The sequence below is a fragment of the Rhinopithecus roxellana genome, chromosome 12 (assembly GCF_007565055.1).
Source record: "Rhinopithecus roxellana isolate Shanxi Qingling chromosome 12, ASM756505v1, whole genome shotgun sequence".
Lineage (NCBI taxonomy): Eukaryota > Metazoa > Chordata > Mammalia > Primates > Cercopithecidae > Rhinopithecus > Rhinopithecus roxellana.
In genome coordinates, this window is record NC_044560.1 from 9,199,396 (window position 1) to 9,226,719 (window position 27,324).

Here is a 27,324-nt window from a genome sequence, read left to right on the forward strand (position 1 = left end):
ACCCAGTTTGTGGGACTTTGTTATGGCGGTGCTGGAAAACTAATACAGGTGTTAAGAGAGGCCAGAGAAAATAATGAATACACGGTAGACTTCCTGGAGGAGGTGAGCAGCCGGTAGGTCATTGCTCTCTTTCTTCTGTCTGCTCCCCTCTGGCTGGACCCCAGGTATGCACACACGATCCCTGCAGGACAGAGACCTGCTCAGAGGGACTGGCCTGGTCCTCAGGGAGCCGCCTATAGTCGGATCTTACCTGGTTCATGGGGCTGAGACACATGGCTTGCCAGCTTGCTGCCTCAGTTTCCACCTCCATAAAACAACTCCATAACACATAAAATGACATTTGATGCTTCCCTCTCCAGAGTTAACAGCTTAATGATTAGGAAATATTTGGTGAAATGGTCATTATCTAAATATTTTTGTTATAAATGTAGAAATTGTTTCTTATAAAAAAATTTTTTTTGGTAGATTCACAGTTTTGCAACCATCACCACAATCTAATTTTAGAACTTTTTTCTTTTTTTTTTTGAGACAGGATCTATTGAGATACAATTTATATAAAATAAAATACATCCATTTGAAGTTTCATGGATTTTTACAAATATATGACATTTGTCAAGCATTTGCATGATAGTGACAGAAACAGACCAGTGACAATTACGGGTCCACTTCAGTCACTGTAGGTGAGTTTTGCCCTCTCCAGAATCTTAAATAGATGGAATCACACAATTTGTAGGATTTTGTATCTGGCTTCTTTTATTTAGCCTAATGCTTTTGAGGTTCATTCGTGTTGCTGCGTGAATTTTAATGCTGAGTGGTATTTTGTTGGATGGAGGCATCGTAGTTTGTTTTTCCTTTCTTCAGTTGATGGACACTTGGTTGTTTGTAATTCTGGGCTACTATGAATATGAGGCTGTTATAAACACTTGTAAGTAAGTCTTTGTATGAACACATGCTTTTTTTTTTTCCTTTTGGGTAAATGCCAATGAGTAAAATGACTGGGTGTTGTATGGTAAGTGCATGTTTAACTTTATAAGAAATTGCCCAACTATTTTCCAAAGTGGTTGTACCATTTTACATTTCCCACCAAAAGTGTAGGTAAGTTTCCATTGCTTTACGCCCTCGCTAAATTTTGATTTGGTCAGTCTTTTTAAATTGTAAGCATTCTAACAGGTGCACAGCAGAGTCTCATGTTTTTAATTTTTATTTATCTGATGACTAATGATGCTATGTGCTAATTTGCCAATCTGTATACCTTCTTTGGTGAAGTGTCTGTTGAAATCTGTTGCTCATTTTTGTATTGGGTCGTTTATTTTCTTATTAATGAGTATTGACAGTGGTTTTCTATATCTTGAATACAAGTCCTTTATTGGATATGTGCTTTGCAAATATTTTCTTCCATTCTGCGATTTGTCTTCCCATTACCTTTTTTTTTTTTTTTTTTTTTGAGACAGAGTCTCACTCTGTCACCCAGGCTGGAGTTCACTGGTGTTATCTCGGCTCACTGCAACCTCCACCTCCACCTCCTGGGTTCAAGCAATTCTCTAGTGCCTCATATTCTCAAGTAGCTGGGACTATAGGCGCATGCCACCATGCCCAGCTAAATTTTTTGTATTTTTAGTAGAGACAGGTTTTTGCCTTGTTGGCTAGGCTGATCTCAAACTCCTGGGCTCAAGTGATCCTCCTGCCTCGGCCTCCCAAAGTGCTGAGACTGCAGACAGGAGCCACCGTGTCCAGCCTCCACTATCTTAACAGATGTCTGAAAGAGCAGGAGTTAAATTTTCTTTCTTTCTTTCTTTTTTTTTTTTGAAATGAAGTCTCCCTCTTGTCCCCCAGGCTGGAGTGCAATGGTGCGATCTCGGCTCACTGCAACCTCCACCTCTTGGGTTCAAGCGATTCTCCTGCTTCAGCTTCTCGAGTAGCTGGGATTACAGGCACCTGCCACCATACCTGGCTAATTTTTGTATTTAGTAGAGATGGGGTTTCACCATGTTGGCCAGGCTCGTCTTGAACTGCTGACCTCAGGTGATCCGCTCACCTTGGCCTCCCAAAGTGCTGAAATTACAGGCGTGAGCCACTGTGCCCGGCCAGAAGGTAAATTTTCATGAAGTCCTCTTTCCTGATTTTTTTTTCTTATGCATTGTGCTTTTGGTGTTGTATTAAGAAATCTGCCTAATCCAAGGTCACAACAATTTTCTCCCTGGTTTTATTCTAGAAATTTTATAAGCTTAGGTTTTATATCTAGGTCTATGATCCATTTTTTAAATATTCATTTTTTTAAATTGTGGCAAATACAGCATAAAATTTACCATCTTAACCATTTTTTAGTGTACTGTTTAGTGGCGTTAAGTACATTCACATTGTTGTGGAACCATCACCACCATCCATCCATAGCACTCTTTTAATCTTGCAAAACTGAAACTCCGTACACTTTAAATACTGACTCCCCACTCTCCCCTTCTCTCAGCCCCTGGCAACCACCATTCTACTTCATGTCTCTGTGAATTTGACCAAGTACCTCGTGTAAGTAAAATCATACAGTATTTGTCCTTTTCTGACCAGTTTATTTCACTTAGCACAATGTCCTCAAAATTCATCTGTATGGTAGCATACGTCAGAATTTCCTTCCTTTTTAAGGTTGAATAATATATTCCACTTTTTAAAACTAGTTTTATTGACTGGGCATGGTGGCTCACACCTGTAATCCCAGCACTTTGGAAGGCCGAGGCAGGCAGGAGGATTGCTTGAGCCCAGAAGTTAGACACCAGCCTAGGCAACATAGCAAGACCCTATCTCTACCAAAACAAAACAAAACAAAACAAAACAAAAAACAAACTTTATTGAGATATTAATATACCATACCATTCATTCATTTCAAGTGTATAATTCAATGGGCTTTTTTTGTGTGTGTGTATCCATAGTTTTGCAACCATTTACAACCATTTGCAAGTATTCTAATTTTAGAACACTTTTGATACCACCAAAAGAAACTCTACCCATCAGTAGTCATTCCCCAAACCCTGTTACCACACACTCCCTTCTCTCAGCCCCTGAAACCATCATCTACTTCCTGCTTCTGCAGCTTTGTCTACTATGGACATTTCACAGAGCAAAATCATGTGATAATGTGACTTTTGTGACTGGTTTCTTTCATTTAACATAGTGCTTTCAAGGTTTGGCCATGTTATAACATGTATCACTACTCTATTCCTTTTAATGATTGAAGAATATTTCCTTGTATAGATATACCATATTCATCAACCAAATGTCCATGGATGTTTGTTTTTTCCATTTTTTGGTTATAATCAATAATGCTGCTATGAACATTAGTGTACAGTTTTTGCGTGTGGATGCGAAAATGTTAAAAATGCAAAGTGTTAAAATAGAGACATTTCTCTTGGTATTGTATTAGTCTGTTTTCATGCTGCTGATGAAGACATTCCCAAGATGGGGTAATTTGTACAGGAAAAAAGTTTATTGGACTTACAGTTCCACATGGCTGGAGAGGTCTCATAATATGGCGGAAGGCAAGGAGGAGCAAGTCACAGACAAAGAAAGCAAGGCAGCAGACAAAGAAAGAGCTGGTGCAGGCAAACTCCCGTTTTTTTAAAGCCATCAGCTCTCATAAGACTTATTCACTATCACGAGAACAGCATGGGAAAGATCTGCCCCCATGATTCCGTCATCTCCAACTGGGTCCCTCCCACAACACGTGGGAATTAAGGGAGCTACCAGATGAGATTTGGGTGGGGACACAGAGCCAAACCATATTAGGTATATGCCTACGAGTGGAATTACTGGGTCTTAGGGTAACTCCATGTTTAATGCTTTGAAGAACTGCCAAGCTGTTTTCCACAGTGCCTTCACCATTTTACATTCCCATCAGCAATGTACGAGGGTTCCAGTTTCTCCGCCTCCTCACTAACTCTTGGTATCATCTGTCTTTTTGATCACAGCCATCCTAGTGGGTGTGAAGTGGTATCACATTATGGTTTTCGTTTGCATTTCCCTAATGACTAATGATGCTGAGCATCATTTCACATGCTTGTTGGTCATAAGGTTATCTTCTTTGGAGAAATGTCTTTAAATTTTTTTCCTATTTTAAAGATTGGGTTGTAATCTTTTTATTGCTAAGTTATAAGAGCTCTTTAGGTATGCTAGATACAAGTTCCTTATCAGACATATGGTTTTCAAATATTTTCTCTCATTCTGTTTTTTTTTTTTTTAATTTTATTGATGGTACAGTTTTCAGCATACATATTTTTCATTTTGATAAAGTTCAAATTATCTTTTTTGTGTCGCTTGCACTTTTGATGTACTAAGAAACCGTTGCTAACTCAGTGTCGCAAAGACTTAGTCCTATATTTTCTTCTAAAAGTTTATTGTTTTTTGCTTTTCTTCTTCTTTTTCTTTTTTTTTTTTTTTTTTTGAGACAGAGTCTTGCTCTGTTGCCCAGGCTGGAGTACAGTGGTACAGTCTTGGCTCACTGCAACCTCCTCCTCCCAGGTTCAGGTGATCCTCCTGCCTCAGCTTCCCGAGTAGCTGGGGTTACAGGTGCCTACCACCATGCCTGGCTAATGTTTTGTATTTTTAGTAGAAATGGGGTTTTGCCATGTTGGCCAGGCTGGTCTCGAACTCCTGACCTCTAGTGATCAGCCCACCTCAGCCTCCCAAAGAGTTGGGATTACAGGTGTGAGCTACCGCACTGAGCCTAAAAGTTTATTGTTTTTTTTTGTTTGTTTTGAGATAGAGTCTCACTCTGCTGCCCAGGCTGGAGTGCAGTGGCACCATCACAGCTCAAAGCAGCCTTGACTTTCTGGGTTCAAGCCATCCTCCCACCTCAGCCTCCTGAATAGCTGGGACTACAGGCATGTGCCAATATGCCCATGCCCAGCTCATTCTTTTTTTTTTTTTTTGGCAGAGATGAGGTCTCACTATGTTGCCCAGGCTTGTAAAAGGTTTATAGTTTACATTTAGGTCTCTGATCCATTTTGAGTTAACTTTTGTATATGGTATAAGGAAGGGTTTCAACTTCATTCTTTTGCATATGGGTATCCAGTTATCTCAACAATGTTTGTTGAAAAGACCGTTTTTCCCTGTTGAATTGTCTTAGCACCCTTGCACTATGATGAGTTTTGGTTAATTTTTGTATATGGTTAGAGGTATGAATTGAAATTCTTATTTCTTTTCTGTCTTTCTCTCCCTTCCTTCCTCCCCTGATCCCTGTTCTGTTTCCCTCTTTCCTTCTCATCCTTTCTTCTTTCTCTCCCTCCCTCTGTTTCTTTCTGCCTTTCTCCCTCTTTCTCTCTCTTTTTTCTTTCTCTTCCCCCTCCTCTCTCCCTTTCTTTCTATTTCTCTCTCTTTCTGTTGATAGTCAGTTGGCCTAGCAACATGGTTGAAAATTCTGTTATTTCTCCACGAACTTCCCTTTGCATCCTTGTCAAAAATAAATTTTCCACATGTGTAAGTCTGATTCTCAATCATCTATTCTGTTCCACTGACCTATTTGTCTTTATATCAATATCATATTATCTCAATTACAGTAACTTTTTTTAAGGCAGAGTCTCCCTCTGTCACCCAGGTTGGAATGCAAGGTACAACCATAGCTCACTGCAGCCTTGACCTCCCAGACTCAAGCAATTCTCCTGCCTCAGCCCACCGGGTAGCTGGGATTACAAGTGTGTGCCACCAAGCCATGCTAATTTATTTTGTTTTTTTTTGAAGACAGGGTTTTGCTATGTTGTCCAGGCTGGTCTTGAACTCCTGGGCTCAAGCAGTTCTCCCACCTTGGCCTCCCAAAGTGCTGGGATTACAGGTGTGAGTTGCCGCACCTGGCCCACTTTATAAGTCTTAAAATCAGGTAGTGTAAGTCCTGCAATACTATTAATCTTTTTATAGTTGATTTGGCTATTCTAGATCCCTTGAATTTCCATATGAATTTTGGGATCAGTTTGTCAATTTCTATGAGAAAAGTCTGTTAGGATTTTGATTGAGAGTGCACTGACTATAGAGCAAATAAGAATTGACGTTGTAACATTACTGGGCCTTCTGATTCATAAGCATGACATATCCCTTGATTTACTTTGGTTTTCCTTGATTTCTCTGAGCATCATTTTATAGTTTTTAATGCACGAGTATCCATTTTTTGGTCAATTTTATCCCTAAATATTTCATATTATTGGATATTATTGTAAAGGTATTTTTAAAAAGTTTCAGTGTCCAATTACTATTGCTAGTATGTAGAAGTACAATTATTACAACTACTTCATATTTTCGTCTTATATTCTGCAACCTTACTAAATTCAGTTGTTAGTTCCAGTAGCTTTTTTGTAGCTTCTACAGGATTTTTTATATGGACTATTATGTTGATGCCAATAGACACCAACTCTCTTCTTCCTTTCCAATCTGAAGGCCTTTCATTTCTTTTCTTGGCTGTTGCACTAACTGAAATCACCAGTACAATATAGAATAGAAGGGATGAGAGTGGACATTCTTCCTAATCTTCGGGAGAAAAGCATTCAGTCTTGCACCATTCAACCTGGTGTTAGCCATAGGTTTCTTGTAGATGCGTTTTATCTTTTTTTCTTTCTTTTTTTTTTTTTTTTTGAGATGTCGCCCAGGCTGGAGTGTAGTGGCACAACCTCGGCTCACTTCAACCTCTGCCTCCCGGGTTCAAACAATTTCCCTGCCTCAGTCTCCTGAGAAGCTGGGATTACAGGCCTGTGCCACCACACCCAGCTGATTTTTGTATTTTTAGTAGAGAGCAGACCATGTTGGACAGGCTGGTCTTGAACTCCCGACCTAAGGTGATCCACCAGCCTCGGCCTCTGAAAGTGCTGGGATTACAGGCATGAGCCACTGCACCCGGCCGTAGATGTCCTTTCTCAGGTTGGGGAAGTTCCATTCTGTCTCAGTTTGTGGACAGTTTTTTAAATCAGGAATGGATGCTGGATTTTGTCAAATGGCATTTGTTTTGTTTTCTTGAATTTGTTGAGATGACCATGTGGCTTTCCTTCTTTAGTCTGTTAGTATGGTATATTTACATTGACTGATTTTTAATGCAAAACCAATCTTTCATTCCTGGGATAAATCCCACTAGGTCATGGTATATTTTCTTGTTTACCAGCATTTGCCTGTTTGCCACTATTTTGTTAAGAATTTTTTTATCTATGTTGATGAGGAATCGTAGTCTTGTAGTTTTCATTTCTTGTAATGTCTTTATCTGGTTTCGGTATTAGAATATTGCTGGCTTAGTAGAATGAATTGGGAAGCACTTTCTTATCTAAATTTTCTGGAAGAATTTGTGTATAATTGGTGTTATGGGCTCAATTGTTTTCCCCTCCCCTAAATGTGTAAGTTTGAAGCTGTAACCCTGGTACCTCAGAATATGGCTGTATTTGGAGATAGTGCCTTTAAAGAGGTGATTAAGTGGAATCAAAGGGTGGGCCCTAATCCAGCATGACTCGTGTCCTTATAAGATGAGTAAATTTAGACAAACAAAGAGACATGAGGGATGTGCATGCACAGAGGAAAGGCCACTTGAGGCCACAGGACGAAGGTGGCATCTTCAAGCCACAGAGAGGGGCCTCAGAATGAAATCAGCCCTGCCAGCATCTTGATTTTGGACCTTCCAGACTCCAGAACTGGGAGAGAATAAATTTCTGTTATTGAAGTCCCTCCATTTGTGATATTTTGTCACGGCAGCCCTAGCAAACTAATACAATTGGTGTTTCTTCTTGCTTAAGTATTTGGTCAAGTTCACCAGTGAAGCCATCTGGACCTGGAGTTTGTTTGTGGGAAGGTTTTAAACTACGCATTCATTGGCTTTCATAGATACACAGCTATTTCCAGTTGAGTGACTTTGTGTCTTTTGAGGAAATTGACCATTTTATTGTAGTTGTTGAATGTATTCTTACACTCATTTTAATACCAAAAATTACAAATAAAAAAATAAAAACCACCAGCTACTCCACTGTCTCAAGATGTCCATTACTAATGCTTTTACATTACATCCTTCTAGAAAATTTTTATACCTGTGTACACCAACTCCTTTTTAAAAATGCTATTACCTTGTAGTACAGGGTGTTTTTTTTTTTTTTGTATCATAAATATTATTTGAAAACATGATTATGGATGGATGACTAATAATCTGCTTAACGAACCCCTAATTTAAGTTGCTTCTAATGGGGTGGGGGGAGCATCAAGAAAACACCCCTTCAGTGTCCCTCTTCTGTCTCTAGGAGCAACCCAAGTTGGCATTTGGTTTGCAGTCCCAGAAGTTGAATTACTGGGTCAACCAGTTTATTATTGACTCGCTATTGAGCACCCTGAGCTTGGTAGGGGGAGGGTGGAAGGAAAGGGAAGAGCCTGTCCTCTTCCTCAAGGATCAAGCCTCTCTGAAGACCAGCCCAACCAGCATGTCCAGTGGGAATTCCAGTTGAGAAAGTAGCCAGTGATGCTGCTCAGAGGCTCTCAGGGGTCCCCGGCCCCAGCCTTGGCCTCCTCGACCTGTGTCAGAGTGGCTCTAGCTATCTGCAGGTTGGAGGCTGTATCTTCAGGATTTGGACATACTGGGCCTTTATTTCTCGATTCTTCCTTCTTTGGAATGTGGTGACATCATTAAGTGGTGTTTGTGAAACTAGGGGCAAAGATAGAAGCCAAACTTTGTGCAGACAAGTGAAGGCAGACGCTAGTCTTGTTCTCCAATCACTCCCAGTCTGATGAAGCAGATGCAGCCTTGTCCCAAGGGGGAAGCCCTAGGCTTTTGGAAAAAACAAAGGCCCCTTCCTTCCAGGATCCCCAGTCTGAAGGAAGTGTCAAGATTCATAAGCCAAAATATAAAACATATACAGTTAACAACACCTGTATATGTTTTGGAATGCATCACCAAATGCAAATAAACACCCTCCCATGCAAGGACCTGTGATTGGATGCAGTGGGTTTTTTCCGGGATAACTTCCTGGAGAGGAGACAGACCTGGATCCACAGAGAGGAAGCTGGGCAGAGGAAGGGTGGGGGCTGGGCGAGGGAGATGACATGTGGACTGTGCTTTGGTATAGCCAGAAGAGGAGGCTGGCAAAGCTAAGGGCAGGAAGGGAAGCCCCAGGGGTCTCTTCTGCCCCTGTTGGCAGGTTCGAGGACACTGAGACAGATGGGGCAACTTGAAGGTGAGGGGATTATTTGCAGAGTCAACTTCCAAGAGTCCTCTTCTTCTGCCTCCCTTGCTCTCTCCTCCCAGCATCTCAATTCTCCCCAAGGCTGGAGGTCAGCCCCTACTTTGCTGTTTTTTGTAGACATGGGGTCTCACTATGTTTTCCAGGCTGGTCTCAAACTCCTGGCCTCAAGCAATCCTTCCGTGTTGGCCTCCCACAGTGCTGGGATTGCAGGTGTGAGTGACTACGCTGTGCCTAGGCCTCTACTTTGTAACAATCAGATCTTTAACTGGGCACCTACACCTGCCCCCACTCACCACATGACACCCAACTTGTATGAACATCATCCTCATTCGGTGAGGCCTTGTTACGTGCACTTACAGCTGAGAACTCAGAGACCAGGGAAGGGAGTTCTCCTACCAAGACCTCACAGCGGGGAAGTGGGGGTGCTGGCATGGGATCTTTTATCAGTGCGACTGCTCAAACCCCCAGGCTCAGCCCAGGTGACCCAGCCCTGAGAGGGGCTCCCAGAGCTCACACCCCCTTGGATTCTCTCCAGCCCCATCTTTCTCATACACACCACCCCCCCTTCAAAAAAGGCAAACGGTGCTGACAAGGCCCAGGCCCCACAGGCTCTCCATCAGATAATTGTGCCCCCTGTGAGGGCAAATTTGGCAATGTCACAACCCTGCTAAGTTGGTTTAGGTAGAATCCCCAATGTTGTCCTCCATATCTGATTGGGTTTCTCGTCCTCCATGGCCCCCAGGTGATGTCTGAACAACCCACCTGCCTTCAGCAGGAATCCTGGTGGATCGGTTTAGCTGGAGTCTCCCAACCCCGCACGACCCCTGATGTTTCTTCTGGTTAACTTTTCATCCTCAGACCCCACCCTGCTCCTTGGCTATGAATTCCCGCTTTTTCTTATTGTATCTGCCGTTGAGTCCAGTCTCTCTTCCCCACTGTGGAACCCACTGCCATGGCCCTACACCTGTCCCCATGGCCCCTTTGAACAAAGCCTGCCTTACTGTGCTTCAACAAGTGTCACTGAGTGATGTTTTATCTTTAACATCTTTCAGATGGGGAAAGAGAGGCCTTTGGGCTAATTTCCTTTCGGATGCATGGGGAAGGCCGATTCTCCTATCTGGTATGTAAACCCCCAAGTCAGGCAGGCCAGAGCACCCAGGGGTGGGGACTGTACCAACTGGCTGTGGGCAGGGCTGTGGGGGTGGGAGGAGGAGTTGGAGCCTCCTTTTTCTAGGGCATGTGTCACCTGCCTCCTGCCCAGGGGCATTGCCCCGGCACTCCCCTGCCAGTGTGCGTGGCAGCCTGAAGCTGGAGCCTGCTCCCCGCAGCCTCTGGAGCGTATCTCAGACCTTTCAAGACCTATGTTGCTGGCCCCCCAGAACCCGGAACATGGCAGATGGGGCGCAGGCCAACCCCAAAGCGTTCAAAAAGAAGGTGCTGGATAGATGCTCCTCTGGGTGGAGGGACCCACGCTTCCGAGCCTCCTGTCCTTCAAGAACCCCCAGGTAGGTGCCTGCTACCCTGAGATGGAATCCCCCAGCGGGGGCAGGGACAGGGTGAGGGACTGGTTCCTAGAATTCCTTTCTCCCGAGAGTCTGCGTGGCGGGCTGAGATGGTCACCACTTTTCCAGCACTAAATGAGGATCATTTAGTCAACCCTCACGTGGCATTCATGTGGCCCAGGGAGAGTGAAGCCACAACCCTCATGTGGCCCAGGGAGGCTGAGGCCACACATTTTGGAAGCAGTGCTGGGACCAGAATCCAGGGACCTAGGACTCCTGGCTTTGGGTTCAAGACCCAGCTGCTAAGCTGGGTCACATGACTTCCTTCCAGGACTCCCTAGTGTGTGCATGGGAGGTCCGGCCTGAGACAGTGGGCTTCCTGTCCTGGAGGCTGATGTGTAGAGGGGGTTCCTGCCAGAGTGGGGGGCAAGGAGGTGCTCGTGCCTCCTGGCTCTGCCATCTGGGGTGTGCTCCTCCAGGAGGGGCTGGGCAGGTGCTGATGACAGCACTAGGAGCAGCAACTAGGACATCCAGGGACATCATTGATGATACCTGTCATGAGGCTCAGGAAGGGAGCAGCAGGTCCAGCACTGCCAGGGGTGAAGGGGATGGACTCAAGCTCCGGGTTTTGTCCTCCCTCAGGTCTAGCCTGGGTATGAAGAAGTTCTTCGCCGTGGCCATCCTTGCCAGCAGTGGTGAGTAAAGACTCCAGGGGGCTCCTCCTTCTCTCCCCCTCCTGGCCTGTCTCCCATGACCTTGGGCACCTGAGTTATGGTTCCACTGACCAGCCTAAGTTCCTTCCTATCTCTGGGCCTTTGCTTCCTGGCTCAGCCCAGCAGGCTGCACCCAATTCTGGGGTTGTTTACCCCTCCAGCCACCTGTAAACAGGCTTTTATGAGCCCCAGGGGGCAGGGCGCAGGGCTGAGCAAGCATCATAAATGCTGGTGTTGGCTGGGCATTTGTGTACCTGAGTGTGTATTAGTGTGTGTCCATCAGACAGGAGTTAATGATTTTGTGTGCAGACAGGCGCAGGTATCTATGTGTGTGTAGGTGTGCCTGAGCACTTGATGATGTCTATGTGTACTACATGCATCTATAAAGTATGTGACACTGTAGGCACCTGAGTGCAAGCCCGTTTGTGTCTTCATGTAAGCGTGTGTTAACTGGGGTGTGTGTCTCCAGAGCATGCTTACGGATGTAGGGTGCATAGATCTGTAGAAGGGTGTGTGTGTGTGTAGGGTGGGTGTCTGTGTACTGCAGAGTGGTGGGAGGTCAAGGGCTTCTTTCTGGGGGTGGTACCCAGGGTATCATGGCTCTGGGCAGCCCCCCCATAGGATTGTTGTGTGAGGCTCTCGACACAAACCTGACCCTGCCAATCGTCCCAGCATCATTCATGTGGCAGGTGTCCCAGTTCCAGGGACCATTGGCTGGGCCTCTCGCTGGCCTTTCATGCAGCCTGTTAAACCTCACCAGAACACAGCCTGGCTTGAGGAAAAGAAATAAATGCCAAAAACCAAAATAAGGTTCCATGTGAGAGAGGGCTGGCTGCATTCAGGCAAAGTGACCCGTTATTGAGAAGATGACCGCTTGAGTTCAGCCCAAGCCACTGGTTAGGGGCAGAGCCTTCAACCCCACTGAATGCGGACTTGGATTCATTTGCTGGGACAGTCAGTGTGGATGTGACCTTGGGCCGGGCCCCTGCGTTGTGTATGTGAGTGCATCTGTAATGCAAGAGGGTGTGAGTGTGCAAGTGTGTGTGTATCAGGTGTGTGCGTGTATCTGGTATGTGTGTATCAGGTGTGTGTATGTATCCGGTATGTATCAGGTGTGTGTGTGTATCAGGTGTGTGTGTGTATCCGGTATGTGTGTATCAGGTGTGTGTGTGTATCAGGTACGTGTCTGTGTGTCTATCAGGTAGGTGTGTGTATCAGGTGTGTGTGGGTGAGTGTAGGTGAGTTTGAGGTGTCTGGGGGTGAGTGTGTGTGCAAGTGTATGTGGTGTGTAGAGGACAGTGTGAGGTGGGCAGGTGTGTGAATGTGTGTGAGATGGGTGTGTGTGTGTCTGTGTGTGTGTGTGCACCCTGTGCATGGCCGCGTAGGTTTCTTGCTCTTCTTCTCTTGCCACGTGGGAGTTGACGGTCAGGGGGTCCCGGGGACTGGAGGTGCCCCCTCCCCCAGGGTAACATTTACAAGGCCAGGGGTGGATGGGGAGGAGGCCGGGGCCTCACGGTGGTTGGGTCCCTCCTCAAGGCGCTGTGTGGGCCAGGCACACTACACACCTTCGTGATCACACTTCAACCTCCAAGGTGCCCTGCAAGGAGGGCATCATTATCCCCATCCTCTGCTCTGGGAATTGCAATCCGAGAGGTTGCTGGTATGTGCCAAGCCTCAAGCAGGGCACTGGCCTGCCTGATCTCTCATGGTTGAGATTGTTACTCCCATTTTACAAATGGGAGAACAGAGCCCCAAGGAGTTCCAGCTGGCCTTGGTTATTGGCCTAGGTCTGTCTGACTCCAGAGTCAATGCTCTTCCCACTAAGACACATTGAGGTGGCGAGTTCCCTGTCGTTAGAGATGTCGGATACTATGTCTCTGGAAGCAGGCAGGGATTCCAGACTCTGGGACTCCCCTGAGCCACCAGTTTCTGAAACTGTTGACTTTTCCCTCTCCCAGTACCTTTCCTCATTCAGGCTGGGGAGCAGGGTGGGGACATGGAGAAAGCAGCAGGAAGGGTGCTGAGCTAGGCCCCTCACGCTGACTGCAGCTGGAATGGCTGGGGTGGGGGAAGCAGGCAGAGCTGCGCTGCGCTGTGGTTAGCTTCCCAGCTCCTGAGCACACAAACCCAGGGCAGTCTGGGCTCTGCCCCTTCCAGCCTGTGGGACCTGGGCAAGCCTGCACCTTTCTGAGCCTTCGTTTCCTCACCCATAAAATGGTGATAGATTGGGTCTCCTCCTGGTGTGTGTAGGGCAGCTTCCCCCAGGTTAAGGACTGTAGGTGCCAGACTGGGCGTGTGAACCCAGTGCTGCATCCAGGAGGATGTGCAGAGGCAGCGCAGGTGATTCAGAGAGCCACTGCACGGGCACAGACCGCAAGACCGAGAGAAGCAGTGGCAAGGGGAGAATGTGTCCTGGGGTGGGCTGGCCTGGCAGGTGCCATGAAGCTGATTTCGCTGGTGCAGGGAGTGTCCTTGCACTATTTCTCCCTCTGTATGTGTGTGGGGAGAGCGTTTTCCTTCTTCCTACCCCCAGCCAGTATCAGCCTGTACTACAAAGGCTTTTCTGTTTCTTCATTAACGACCAGAGCACTGAATTGTCTCTGGATTGATCCTGAGATGCACCAGCCCCGGGATCATGGTGGGGACTCTGAGGCCCCCAGGAGGGCACAGGCAGGAGGCAGAGGCCAGGAAGGGACCCAGAATCAATCCCCTGAGCTTGCCAACAGCATGTGGCCTTTGCAAAGCCTCCTCCAGCGTACCAGGCGCTTGGGCATCCCCCTTGAGAAGTGTGTACAGCCAAGTGGCAGAGGGTGTGGGTGCAAAACCCTCACTGCCTGGGTCCAAATTCTGTCTCCACTGCTTTCTGACAATAGGACCTAGAGCAAGTTACGAAATGCACTGGGCCTCAGTCTTCTTATTGACATAGCGGGATAACAAGAGCGTGCATAGGGTTGCGGTGCACACTCAATGGGTTCATGCACGGAAGGGGCTTGGGACAGTACCTGGCATGGAGCAAGCCCCCAGCAAGGATGACCTGCATTGTTTCCTTGGGGCTGCAGGGCTTACTGCTGGGATGTGGGTGCACACCATGCATGGTACCTTGTAGATTTCTTTCCTCCTGGTCAGCTGCCCACCCTTCTTTCCCCAGCTTCCTCTCCTGCTTTCTCCTTCCTTCTCCCACCTACCCTAGGTATTGAGAGGATGGTCAGTCCAGACTCTCAGGATGAGAGAGGATGGGAGCAGCCAGCCATGGGGCAGGGGCTCAGAGCACCCCCTGGTTCTCTTGCAGTTCTGTCCACAGCCCACAGCAGCCTGCTCAACCTAAGGGCCATGGTGGAGGCCGTCACGGGGAGGAACGCCATCCTGTCCTTCGTCGGTTACGGTTGCTACTGTGGGCTGGGGGGCCGTGGCCAGCCCAAGGATGAGGTGGACTGGTAGGTACCAGACCTGGGCTCCTGTCAGGGGCCAAATGAGGACAGCTGAAGGTCAGACTGAACTTGCCTTCCATCCCTGAGATGGGGAGACCTTCTTTCCCCAAAGGATCCAGCTTCTTTGATGAGTTGGTGACCAGAGCCTGGTCTTTGACTATGTTCTTTCCAAACTGTCTTGGGCGCTTTCTGTTGTCCATCTCCAAGGTCATGGGCTTGGAAGTGTTTCAGCCCCTCCTCTCTCTAGGAAGGGACCTTTGAGTATGGTAGAGCAGTCATACAGCTGACACCCCACAAAGGCAAGGACTGTGACCCCTGCCCGCCTCAGGCTGGAGGCTCTGGAAAACAGGACCAGTGCCTTCCTCCATCTGACTGGGAGCTCCCAGCAGCCATGGCTTGTCTTCTCCTCCTATCTCCCCAACAGCAGCCAGCACTACGTTTGTATCACAGAAAGCTTAATAAATGCACAGTTGGCTAGCTGACTTCACTCCCCCAGAGGTGAGGGACAGCCACACTGCCTGTGCTTCTTGTCCCTCATCCTACTAGTCCCTGTTGACAACTCCAGACCTTTGTCCCTCCCTGGCCATGAGGCACTGCCAGGGATAGCCTCTGCCTACAGTCGACGCTCCTCCAACCTTGATGTAAACCCAGGCAGGCCCCTGACCCCTCCCACAGCTGCAGCTGGGGCTCTGGGGGAAAGCTGGGAGCCCTGTGGATAGAACAAAGACACAGGGGAGAATGTGTCCTGGGGTGGGCAGGCCTGGCAGGTGCCACAAAGCTGAAGCTGTGAGGATCGGAACCTGGGGTACCGGCCCCAGCTCTGCTTGGCTGTGTGACCTCGGACAAGTAACTGTCCCTCTCTGGGCTTCAGTTAGAACGTTTGACCTGTGAGAGACTGGAAGAGATGATCAGAGGTTTCTGCTGGTGGGAGATGGGCCAGCCCAGCCATGCCTGTCCACTCACCTCTGCCGCTCCCTAGGTGCTGCCACGCCCACGACTGCTGCTACCAGGAACTCTTTGACCAGGGCTGTCACCCCTATGTGGACCACTATGATCACACCATCGAGAACAACACTGAGATAGTCTGTAGTGAGTTCCTCCCCTGTCACCTGGGCCCCTGGAGAAGGGAGTGGCTGGTTCCACCAGGCTGTGCTGGGATGGTGGACAGTCTTGCCATATTAAATAAAGGCTGCCGGCTGGGTGCGGAGGCTCACGCCTGTAATCCCAGCATTTTGGGAGGCCGAGGCGAGTGGATCACTTGAGGTCAGGAGTTCGAGACCAGCCTGGCTAACATGATGAAAACTCGTCTCTACTGAAAACACAAAAATTAGCTGGGCGTGGTGGCGCACGCCTGTAATCACAGCTGCTGGAGAGGCTGAGACACGAGAATCACTTCGAACCTGGGAGGCAGAGGTTGCAGTGAGCCAAGATTGCATGCCACTGCACTCCCGCCTGGGCAACACAGTGAGACTCTGTCTCAAAAAAAAGAAAAAAGAAAGAAATGCAGGCTGCCTAGTGAAATTCATTTCTTAGCTACACAATAAAAATGTTTTAATATTAAATACATCCTAAATATTGCATGGGACATATTGATACTCAAAACTGAATGCTAGTATAAAATTAATTAATATTTATAGAAACTGAAATGTTTAGGACATACTTCTACTAATACATGTACTTTTTTTTTTTTTTTTTTTTTTTTTTTTTTGAGAAGGAGTCTCGCTATGTCACCAGGCTGGAGTGCAGTGGCACCATCTCGGCTCACTGCAACCTCTGCCTCCCAGGTTCAAGTGATTCTCCTGCCTCAGCCTCCCAAGTAGCTGGGACTACAGGTGCACGCCACCATGCCCAGCTAATTTTTGTACTTTTAGGAAAGACAGGGTTTCACCATGTTGGCTAGGATGGTCTTGATTTCTTGACCTCGTGATCCACCCGCCTTGGCTTCCCAAAGTACTGGGATTACAGGTGTGAGCCACCGTGTCCAGCCAAACATACTATTTACCTGAAATTTTAATTAATTAATTAATTAAGACAGGGTCTTGCTCTGTTGCCCAGGCTGGAGTACAGTGGTGCCATCGTAGCTCACTGCAGCCTTGACCTCCAGGGCTAAAATGATCCTCCTGTCTCAGTCTCCCGAGTAGCTGGGATTACGGGCAAGTGCCACCACGCACAGTTGATTTTTGTATTTTTTGTGGAGATGGGGGTCTCACTATGTTGCCCAGGCTGGTCTTGAACTCCTGGCCTCCAGCAATTCCTCCACCTCTGCCTTCCAAAGAGTCCGCTGGGATTATGGATATGAGCCACCAGCCAGCCCAGCCTGAAATTGAAATTTAACCAGGCATCCTGTGTTCTGATTTTGGTTTTGCTTTTTTTGCTAAATCTAAATCTGACCAGCCTAGCTGTGGCTCCAGAACATCTCCCTGAGGTGCTCTGAGGCTCCAGTCCTGGAATTGGCATCCCAGTTCTCCTGTCTCCCAAATTCTGAGTGATTCTGATTCAGTGGGTGTGGGTGGGGCCCAGGAACTTGGCTTTCAGCCAGCTCCCCAGATGGTTCTGAGGCTGCAGCTCTGCAGGGAGGCTCTGAGGCATGCTGGCCTGGGAGTCGGCAGGACCTGGGTTTGAACTCTGGTTCTGTCGCCATCTCCTAGTTCCATGTAGCCCTGGGCAGGTCCTTCCCCGCCTGGCCTCAGTTTCCTCACTCATGGGTCCATTGAGGGGTTTGGATCAGAGCAGACTCTTTCTCTTCTGGTTCTGTCACTCGGACCCCACCAGCAGAGGTGGCTCCATCCCAGGACGCCCAGTGTTTCTAGGGATCCAAGGTATTAGCACCTGGCCTGGTGTGTTCCCTCATTTACCATGAACTTGCTGTGGCTATTTGCCAACTGAGACATGGAGGTAAGCGCAAGTGGCATCCAAGTAGCAGTGCCCAGTTTTCCCTGCCCTGCCCCACTCTGTGCTCCTCTCTGAGGCAGGACTACCCCCTGGCCCAGCCTGTGAGCAGCCACTGGGCCCTCTTTGCCCCCATGTCTTCACCTGGTACTACCAGTTGTTGCTTATTAATAGCTCACAAGCAATGCTGGCTTTGCAAAGACACTCAAGTCTCCTGTCATCTGGGAAGGAGTCTAGTGGAGACTGGGGTGCAATTTGAGACCCCTTGGGAGCCCAGATCTCTGTGGTCCTCATGTTCTGCTGTTCAAACATGAGGTGGAGGGGCTGGCCTGAGATAGCAGATGCCCCCCTATTAAAGCAGCTGGAGGAGATTCTCCCCCCACCACCACCCACCAGGGGTAACGGACTAACTTAAAGCAGTGACTTTCATGCTGGGTTTGGGGGATCCCTGGGACCACTGGAGCCAGAGGCCTTGAGAGGTGATAGCCACACAGTTCCTGAGAGCTTCAGCTGGTACTTCAGTGCATTTTATCATTAAGCAACTTCTTCTGGAGCTGTCTGATGCACCAGCCTTCTTTATGCAGTTTCGTTTAAGAGACTAGGATTTTGTTGGTAGAAAGTATGAAAAGTTTGCAGATCGATCAAGCTAGTTGGAGGTTCTCAAAGCGTCGTCCCTGAACCAGCAACAGCAGCAGCTGCAGCACCCAGGAAATTGTTAGAAATGCCAATTATCAGGCCCCACCCAGACCTAATGAATCTGACACTTAGGGTTGAGGTCCAGCAGTCTTTGTTGGAACAAGCCCTCCAGCTGATTCTACTGTGCACCTGAGGATGATTCCTGAAATCTACTAATTATAACAACAGCACAGGGACAAACAACAGTAGCATTTGCCCTGGAGTAGGCATGTGCTGGGCTCTTAGGCATTGACTAAGCTTTTGACAAGTGTTTTTCCCACTCATTTCTTACCAATAACTCCACCTTTTTTTTTTTTTTTTTTTAAAGACAAAGTTTGGCTCTTGTTGCCCAGGCTGGAAGTGCAGTGGCACAATCTCGGCTCACTGCAACCTCGGCCTCCAGGGTTCAAGCGATTCTCCTGCCTCAGCTTCCCTCAGCTGGGATTACAGGTGTCCACCACCATGCCTGGCTAATTTTTGTATTTTTAGTAGAGATAGGGTTTCACCATGTTGGCCAGGCTGGTCTCGAACTCCTGACCTCAGGCGATCCACCTGCCTCGGCCTCCCAAAGTGCTGGGATCATAGGCATGAGCCAGTACTGCCCGGCACTAACTCCCTCTTCAGTGGGCTTTCTTTGAATCTGTGATTGAAGGGAAGAGGTCTGGGATGGCAGGAAGTAACGGGCCTGGGGGGTGTGGGAGGTGCTTTAGTTCTGTGGGTGACTTAGGTAAACCCATCCCCCTTTCTGGGGCTCAGTTTCCCCAGTTATGCAATAACTGTGTTGGGCTTCAGTGGTTCCCTAATTTTACTATGCACCAGAGTCACCTAGAGAGCTTGTTACAGCACAGACTGCTGGGCTCCAGCCCACAGCTGCTGACCTTGCAGGCGGAGGGTGGGGCCCATGAGTGGTGCTGGTCCTGCCACTCGGGGAACACATTCCAGGGACCACTGGGGTCTCCAAGCCTGTGCGCTCCCCTCCCCAGCAGTGATCCAGGGGGAGCCACTGCCCCTTTCATCCACAGCCTTTGCCGCCCCCATCCCCCATAGGTGACCTCAACAAGACAGAGTGTGACAAGCAGACATGCGTGTGTGACAAGAACGTGGTTCTGTGCCTCATGAACCACACGTACCGAGAGGAGTACCGCGGCTTCCTCAATGTCTACTGCCAGGGCCCCACGCCCAACTGCAGCATCTATGAACCACCCCCTGAGGAGGTCACCTAGAGTCACCGATCCCCGGCGCCCCCCACCCCTCCCTAGAGCCTCTGAGGTCTGAGAGAGAAGAGCGGGCGGAGGGGACCAGATGAGGAGCAGGGAGGGTAGAAGCCAGGCTGGGAGCCCAAGGGTTGCTGGCTGCCTTCTCCCTGGAGCTCTCCAGCGAGGGCTCAGCCCCCAGAGGACTCAGGAAGGCCTGGGTCCTGACTCCCCAAGCACAGCCCAGCCCCAGGCATGGGTGCATCCTGCTGCTGGTTCTGGACTGGGTGGGAGGCATGGAGCTTGTAGGAGTCTCTCCTGAGGGTGGCTGGGAAGACCCGAGAGAGAGGAGGAGGGGCCTTTGAGTGGGGCCTCTGTTGCTGGCGCCAGCTTGACTCCCTGGAGCCTTTGAGAGTCTGAGCTGCCAGCCCAGGTCCAGAGCTGGGTGCATCCTTGGGCCAAGATCACAGGAAGGCAGATTGCTGGTCACGAAACCTGGGTTCCGGGAGCCCCTCAGCTGATCCCACAGGATGGCCCGGGGTGGTGGCTACTTTGGGCTTGAGGCTCTGTAGAGCCCCACTCACAGAGCCGGCCACTCACACCCAGCCCTCACTGAGGTGGCCATGAGTCCAGTTCAGACCCTAGGGGATGTGCAGTGCTGAGTGTCCCAGCCCCGAACTCCAGCCTCAGAGCAGGCTCCTGGGCACTGTACAGAGCCACACACCCAGGTACACCTCACAGGCTAATATGGGGACACATGAAACTATGGCCTCCAAAACCTGGAAGTCTTCTCTGTGCCCCCCACCTACCCATGCATGTCACCCCAACCCTGCCCCACCACACCACATGGGTCTGAGGAGCGCCCCTACCCCCACCCTCCGGGTCCCTGATAGACACTGCCCTCCTGGCCTGCACCTGGAATATCAGCCAGAACAGTGGAGGGGGACCCACACTCTCCCTGGGGCTGTGGGCAGGCGTCACAAGTCCCATTGGTGGGGAAGAGGTTGAGGGCTGAGACCCACCTCAGTGAAGAGAGAAACGTAAGCAGGGAGAGTATCAAGGCGGGAGACTGCCTGGAAATTTCTAGAAGAGGGTCAAGGTAGGAGGCTACGTGGAAGCTTCTAGAAGGCAGTAAGGAACAGGGTGGTGAAGGAGAGGGGAGAAGATGGGAGCATGGAGAGAAGAGGTTTGTGACAGTCACCAGCAGGGAGGGGCCTCCAGGCAGCACAGAGGAACTGGGAGGCAAGACCTTATGGGGCTGGGTTCCTGTGTGGGGTGTGGAGCTGGGGCTGAAGTAGAGGGGATGGCCTTGCGGCCCCCAGCACTGCTGTTTCTCCAGGTGCACCGTAACCTCCTCCTTACCTGCCCGAGCCTCAACTCAGGGTCAGCGGCCTCCATGGAGCCAGCCCCACCTGCCCAAGGACCACTGAGGCCATCCTCCGCCTGGACTCAACAGCCGCCAGCAAGTTCACTTGGCAGTGCCCCTGGGGCACCATTGTCACTGGGGAGGGAGAGCCAGGAAGGGTAGAGAAGGAGGCAGAAGGGGCACGTATGAAAAAGAGGACAGGAAGCCTCACCAGAGGTGGTTTCCAGAGCCCCAGTCTTGGAGACAAGGACACTGCCACCCAACGCCACAGTCAGTGTGGGAGGGGCCCACGTCCCCCACCCCCCCACGCTACACTGCTGCCTCCTGCTGGCCATGGTCCTCTGGCTGGGAGGAATGTGGGTTCCCAGCTGTACCCCTCCCCCCCGCACACACACCCTCCCCTGTCCCTCGGAAAGTCTAGGCCAGGATCTGGGGATGGGATTCTGCTGCCCAGGGGTCCTGCCCGCCCTCACTCACCCCAGATGCTTCAGATGCTGCAGGTCCCAGAGAATCTCCACAGGACTTGGCTTTCCCTGCTCAAATGAATAAAGGCCTCCTACCTCAACTCCCCATGGCTGGGCCCTCCTTGGCCAGGCGTCGAGGGAGGGCACGGTGACTCTCCCTGCTTCTCCAGCTCTGGGTAAGGTGGGTTCCCATGCCCAGTAGCTGGCACGACCCATCTCCCTCCTGCCCCCAGCCTGGGGGTGAGAAGTGGTGCCCAGGCCATGGACCCTAGGCCCCATGGTCCAGCAGTGGGATGATGACCGTGGTATGATGATAATGACAGGGCTAAGCACTTTTCAGGCAGAGATCTCTGCAATACTCTCTCCACCCATTTCTGTTGAATAACTGAGGCCCAGAGAGTTCAAGTCACACAGGTCACAAGTGATAGGGCTGGGCTCTGGGCTCTCAGTCCTCTGTGTTGGACTTTTTTTTTTTTTTTTTTTTGAGACAGAGTCTCACCATATTGTCCAGGCTGGAGTGCAGTGGTGTGATCTCGGCTCACTGCAACCTCCACCTCCTGGATTCAAGCGATTCTCCTGCCTCAGCCTCCTGAGTAGCTGGGATTATAGGCGCACGCCACCACGCCCAGCTAATTTTTGTATTTTTATTAGAGACAGCGTTCCACCATGTTGGCCAGGCTGGTGTTGAACTCCTGACCTCAAGTGATCCGCCCGCCTCAGGGTCCCAAAGTGCTGGAATTACAGGGGTGAGCCACCGCTCCTGGCTGCGTCTGACTTTTAACCCCTGCACCTTGCAGCTCCTGAATGATGATTTGGGCATGTGAGGCAGTGGGAGGAGAGACCAAAGTCCTGATGCCGGCCCATCCGGTTCTCCTTCCAGCTCTGCCGCTGATATCTGTCGAGCCTTGGTGGGCCCATCTGTGAAATGGGACTACATTTCTGCAGTGAAGAGTCCCAGGCTTGTTGCCACAGCCACTGAGACAGTGGGAGGAAAGGGCTTTGTGAGCTGAGTAGGGTGGGGAGGGGAAAGCAGGCAGGAGATTATTACCGTCGAGATCATTAGTATGGAGGCTGGATATTTCTTCAGAGTGAAAGGGAGTGACAGTGGGACCATGAGGGTCCCACAGGGCAGCTGGGTCCTGGCTCCTTCCCGACTCAGGCTCCTTCCTGTATGGGCATCGGTTGCCTCCCCCGCAGCGACCAGAGCAGCTGTTTCTCATGCTCTCTAAAGCCGTGGGCTTCCCTGGGGACATCAGCTGGGGACATCAGCTGGGGACATCAGTGAGTACCCCTGTGTTATATGGGGAAGCTTTCACAGACGACCCTGCAAGAAGAGGGATTCCTCAGCTCAATATTTGAAGTTTGAAAATCCCTGGACAAGCTCACCCGCGGATTCGTTCACTCAGCGGCCCTGCATGAGAGTGCCTTGTGTGCCAGCTGCGGTGCTGGGCTTCCAGCCTCTGCCCCCTCGGGGAGTCTGCAGCCCAAGTGGGAGGCAGACGCTGAGCTCCGAACCTTGACACGCGGTGCTAAGTGGTGTGACCGGGAGCACACGGGTGAGAGAACCCAGGTCTGTGTGGCAGTCCCAAAGGTGCCAAAAGCGGATGGGTGCAGCTGGGATGGTGCGGCTGGGGTCTCCCTGGCGTGGAGAGGAGTAGCAGAGGGTCACATTTTGTGAGGAGAGGCCCCTTCTTCTACCGCCTGGAGATCTGTTCCCCTGAGGACCAATGAAGACTCCATCCGGGGACTGAGATCTTCCACGCTAAAACTTAAGGAGGGGGCTGTCCGTGCTCCTCTCTGTCCTGGGGCTGCCATCTCTGCCCAGACCTAGGTCCGCCTACCCTCTCGGGAGACCCATGCCCCTCCAGGCCCCTTTCCCGTTTCCTCGGACCTGTGGGGGCGTCGCTAACGGTTTTTCCAGAACGTGGGCGACACCTAGTGGACATTACGGGTCACAACCGGCGCTCCGCTCCACCCCTCCCACCCCTGCCGCCCCTCTGCCCTGGACCCAGAGTGGAATTCGGTTGAGGGCCTGCCCCAGGCGCACAGTGCCCAGGAGAGCACAGGAAGCCATCAGTGTGGCGTCCACCATCCTCTCATTGTTGTCATCACTGCCTCTGAAGAAGTGCTGCCCTTAAAGCAAACAGCACAGGCTGGGTGGCCCTGTCCCTCGCAGGGGGAGGGTAGATGTGGCAAGTCGCTTCACCCCTCTCAGCCTCAGTTCCCCTTCTGTAAAATGTGGTTGATAATGAAGCACACCCCATAGGGTTTGAGGATGACATGAGGTCAGGGATGAGAATGCCCCTAGCACAAGGCCTGGCATGAAGAAGGGAAATTGTCTAGAGCGGGTGACTGGTGCTCTGGGCAAAAGACCCTCAGGTCGGGGTGGCAGACAGCGGCAGGTAGAAGAAGGTGTTGCTGGTGGAAGTGGACTGCCTGTGACATTCTTCCCCAAACAGAAAACTGGCAGAAGCAAAGCTGCTACTTAGCAAGAAAATCTGGCTCCCTGCCTGTGAGTGTGAGGGGGAAAGGGAGCGGGTGGGAGGAGGAGGAGGGAGAGGATGCAGAAGGGAAGGGTCTGTGGACCCTTGCTGTCCCTAAGCCACAGCCAGGCACCGGGGCCTTGACTGACCCTGCCCCCAGCTGGGCCTAGGAGCCGACACTTCCTCAGCCCGGCCCTGACTTTGAACGCAGAGAGACAGCCGTTCCTCCAGAGGTTGGCATGGTAACACTAGCTGGTGGCTTCCCCAGTTGTGGCTTTCTAACAAGCAGCTGATGCTACCAACTGTGACAACAAGGAAAGTTCTGGAGAAAAACACCAAGGCTCCTAGCAACAGGAGACGGGGTGCAGTTTTTTTTTTTTTTTAGAGACATATTGGGCCAGGCGCAGTGGCTCACGCCTGTAATCCCAGCACTTTGGGAGGCCGAGGAGGGCGGATCACCACGTCAGGAGATCAAGACCATCCTGGCTAATACAGTGAAACCCTGTTTCTACTAAACAAAATACCAAAAAAAAAAAAAAAAATTAGCGGGTCGTTGTGGCTGGCGCCTGTAGTCCTAGCTACTTGGGAGGTTGAGGCAGGAGGATGGCGTGAACCCAGGAGGCAGAGCTTGCAGTGACCTGAGATCGTGCCACTGCACTCCAGCCTGGGTGACAGAGTGAGACTCCATCTCAAAAAAAAAAAAAAAAGATGTATTGCCCTGCCAATGTCAACCCCTCTAAAACCCATGCTCTGCCCAGGAAGGGAGTCTGGGATCTCCAGATGTCAGGGCCCAAGTAAGAAAAGCAGAGCACATCAATCACTGTGCCAAGAGTTTCGCATGTGTCCTCTCATTTAACCCTCTCAGCAGCCCTAGGAGGTGGGTGAGGAGAGAGGCCATTTCTCTTACCCTCTCCTGTCTCTGAAGAGAAAGAGGAAGTAAAAGTTGAAAAACAACAAGAATGAAGTCAGTGGCAAGACCAGCCGGTGCCACTGATGACCAGGCCTGAGGTTAAAAGATTAACCCCCTACTCTCACCACATGTGCTCTCAATCTATCACGACCCTTTCTTTTTCTTTTTCTTTTTTTTTGAGATGGAGTCTTGCTCATCGCCCAGGCTGGAGTGCAGTGGCGCGATCTCGGCTCACTGCAAGCTCCACCTCCCAGATTCATGCCATTCTCCTGTCTCAGCCTCCCGAGTAGCTGGGACTACAGGCGCCCGCCACCACGCCCGGCTAATTTTTTGTATTTTTAGCAGAGACGGGGTTTCACCGTGTTAGCCAAGGTGGTCTCGATCTCCTGACCTCGTAATCCGCCCACCTCGGCCTCCCAAAGTGCTGGGATTACAGGCGTGAGCCACCGCACCCGGCCTATCACAACCCTTTCACGTGGAACCCCTTAGAGTTGTAAACCCTTAAAAGGGCCAGGAACTCTGTCTTCGGGGAGCTCGGTTCTTGAGACATGAGTCTGCCAAAGCTTCTGGCCAAATAAAGCCAAATCCTTCCTTAACCCGGTGTCTGAGGGGTTTTGTCCGCGGCTCGTCTTGCTAAATTTCTTGGTTCCCTGACCGCGAAACAAGGTAATTGACAGATGGTTGAGGCAGCTTAGGCCTGCCCTGCAAAGTATCCCTGTGGGGGGCTCTGGCCAGCTTGGGCTACATGAATCCTGAGAGCGCTCCCCAGTAAGCATTTGCCCCAGTGGAACACCTTGTCAGAGCGGTGCACGGCAGGACCCCGCGGAGGATCAATGCAGTGGCTGAACACCGGGAAGGAACAGGCACTTGGAATCTGGACAACTGGAATACAGTAGGACCGGTCCTGGGAATTTCCCCACTCCATTTGAGTGGAAACGTGGCCTGATCACCCGCAGTGTGCCCTTATCGGCACTTTGGTCTCAGCATTGATTTTGATTTGGCTTAATTTGTTTGCAATTGGCACTTTGCTCTCAGTACTGATTTTGATTTGGCTTGACTTGTTTGCAAAAAGGAAAGCGAAAGTGAGTGCTTGAGTTTGAGAAGGGCGAGACTGGAGTGACCCCTTTACCCTTTCCTTCTTGTGGTGTGAGTGTTGTCTTGTCTCGGGAGGAAGATGGGTGGAACGCAAAGTAAGCCCACTCGACTAGGAACTATGTTGAAAAATTTCAAGGAAGGATTTAGTGGAGACTATGGAGTTAACTATGACACTGGGAAAACTTAGAACTTTGTGTGAGATAGACTGGCAGGCATTAGAAGTGGGTTGGCCATCAGAAGGAAGCCTCGACAGGTTCTTTGTTTCAGTGGTGTGGCACAAGGTAACTGGTAAAGGATACCTACACCCGTTTCCGTACATAGACACTTGGTTACAACTGGTTTTAGACCCCCCACAGTGGTGAAGAGGACAGGCAGTAGTAGTACTAGTGGCAAAGGGACAGACAGCCAAGGAAGAATCCCGCTTCACGCACCGAGGGGAATCAGCTCCTAAAGTCCTGTCCAACCCAACATCAGAGGATTCACGACAAGAAACGGCGCCAGTGGCCTCCCCCTTTTACCAAGAAGGAAGGCCTTCCACTCCTGAGCCCACTGTGCCCGAGCTTCCACAAGGCCTATATACCCCTAGGCCATCCAGAGTGGAAAAGAAAGGATGCGAGGCTCTCGGGAGAAACGCCTCCCTTGGCAGCCTGTTTGAGGCCTAGAACTGGATACAGATGCCCCTGGGAGAGCAACGGTATACTGGGGTAGGCAAGGACGGGCATATGGTGGAAAGGCGTGCCTTTGTGTACCAGCTCTTCACCTCTACCGATCTCCTCAATAGGAAAAACAATGCCCCATCCTATACTGAAAAGCCTCAAGCTATACTTGATTTGCTCCAAACTATTATCCAGACCCACAACCACACCTGGGCTGATCGCCACCAGTTGCTCATGTACCTCTTTTTTTTTTTTTTTTTTTTTTTTTTTTTTTTTTTGAGATGGAGTCTCGCTCTGTCACCCAGGCTGGAGTTCAGTGGCCGGATCTCAGCTGACTGCAAGCTCTGCCTCCCGGGTTTACGCCATTCTCCTGCCTCAGCCTCCCGAGTAGTTGGGACTACAGGCGCCGCCACCTCGCCTGGCTAGTTTTTTGTATTTTTTAGTAGAGACGGGGGTTTCACCGTGTTAGCCAGGATGGTCTTGATCTCCTGACCTCGTGATCCGCCCGTCTCGGCCTCCCAAAGTGCTGGGATTACAGGCTTGAGCCACCATGCCCGGCCGCTCATGTACCTCTTTAACACAGATGAAAGGAGGAGAGTGCTCCAAGCAGCAACTAAGTGGTTGGAAGAACGTGTTCCTGCTGATTACCAAAACCCTCAAGAATATGTGAGGATCCAACTACCAAGAGCAGACCCCCAGTGGGACCCAGATGAAAGGCAGGGTAAGCAAAGCCTGAACCGGTACAGGGAAGCCCTTCTGGAAGGGTTAAAGAAGGGA

At 50.2% G+C, this 27,324-nt stretch overlaps 1 protein-coding gene across 11 annotated transcripts in view; it reads left to right on the plus strand.

Annotated features, from left to right (window-relative positions):
- PLA2G2F (phospholipase A2 group IIF) overlaps nucleotides 1-21,509 on the plus strand; it is a 137,079-nt gene extending 115,570 nt beyond the window's left edge. For 6 of the 11 annotated variants that reach the window (XM_030913377.1, XM_030913375.1, XM_030913376.1 and 3 more), the window contains 6 exons: nucleotides 10,226-10,293; nucleotides 10,502-10,678; nucleotides 11,318-11,370; nucleotides 14,678-14,822; nucleotides 15,796-15,905; nucleotides 19,428-21,509. In XM_030913377.1, coding sequence (XP_030769237.1) covers nucleotides 10,268-10,293; nucleotides 10,502-10,678; nucleotides 11,318-11,370; nucleotides 14,678-14,822; nucleotides 15,796-15,905; nucleotides 19,428-19,603 — 687 coding nt within the window. In that variant the 5' untranslated portion in view covers nucleotides 10,226-10,267 and the 3' untranslated portion in view covers nucleotides 19,604-21,509. Of the gene's footprint in view, nucleotides 1-2,482; nucleotides 2,521-10,225; nucleotides 10,294-10,501; nucleotides 10,679-11,317; nucleotides 11,371-14,677; nucleotides 14,823-15,795; nucleotides 15,906-19,427 lie in introns of those variants that run through there. The other 5 variants (XM_030913379.1, XM_030913380.1, XM_030913381.1 and 2 more) reach the window with 2 other exon arrangements.
- The last annotated feature ends 5,815 nt before the right edge of the window (nucleotides 21,510-27,324 follow it).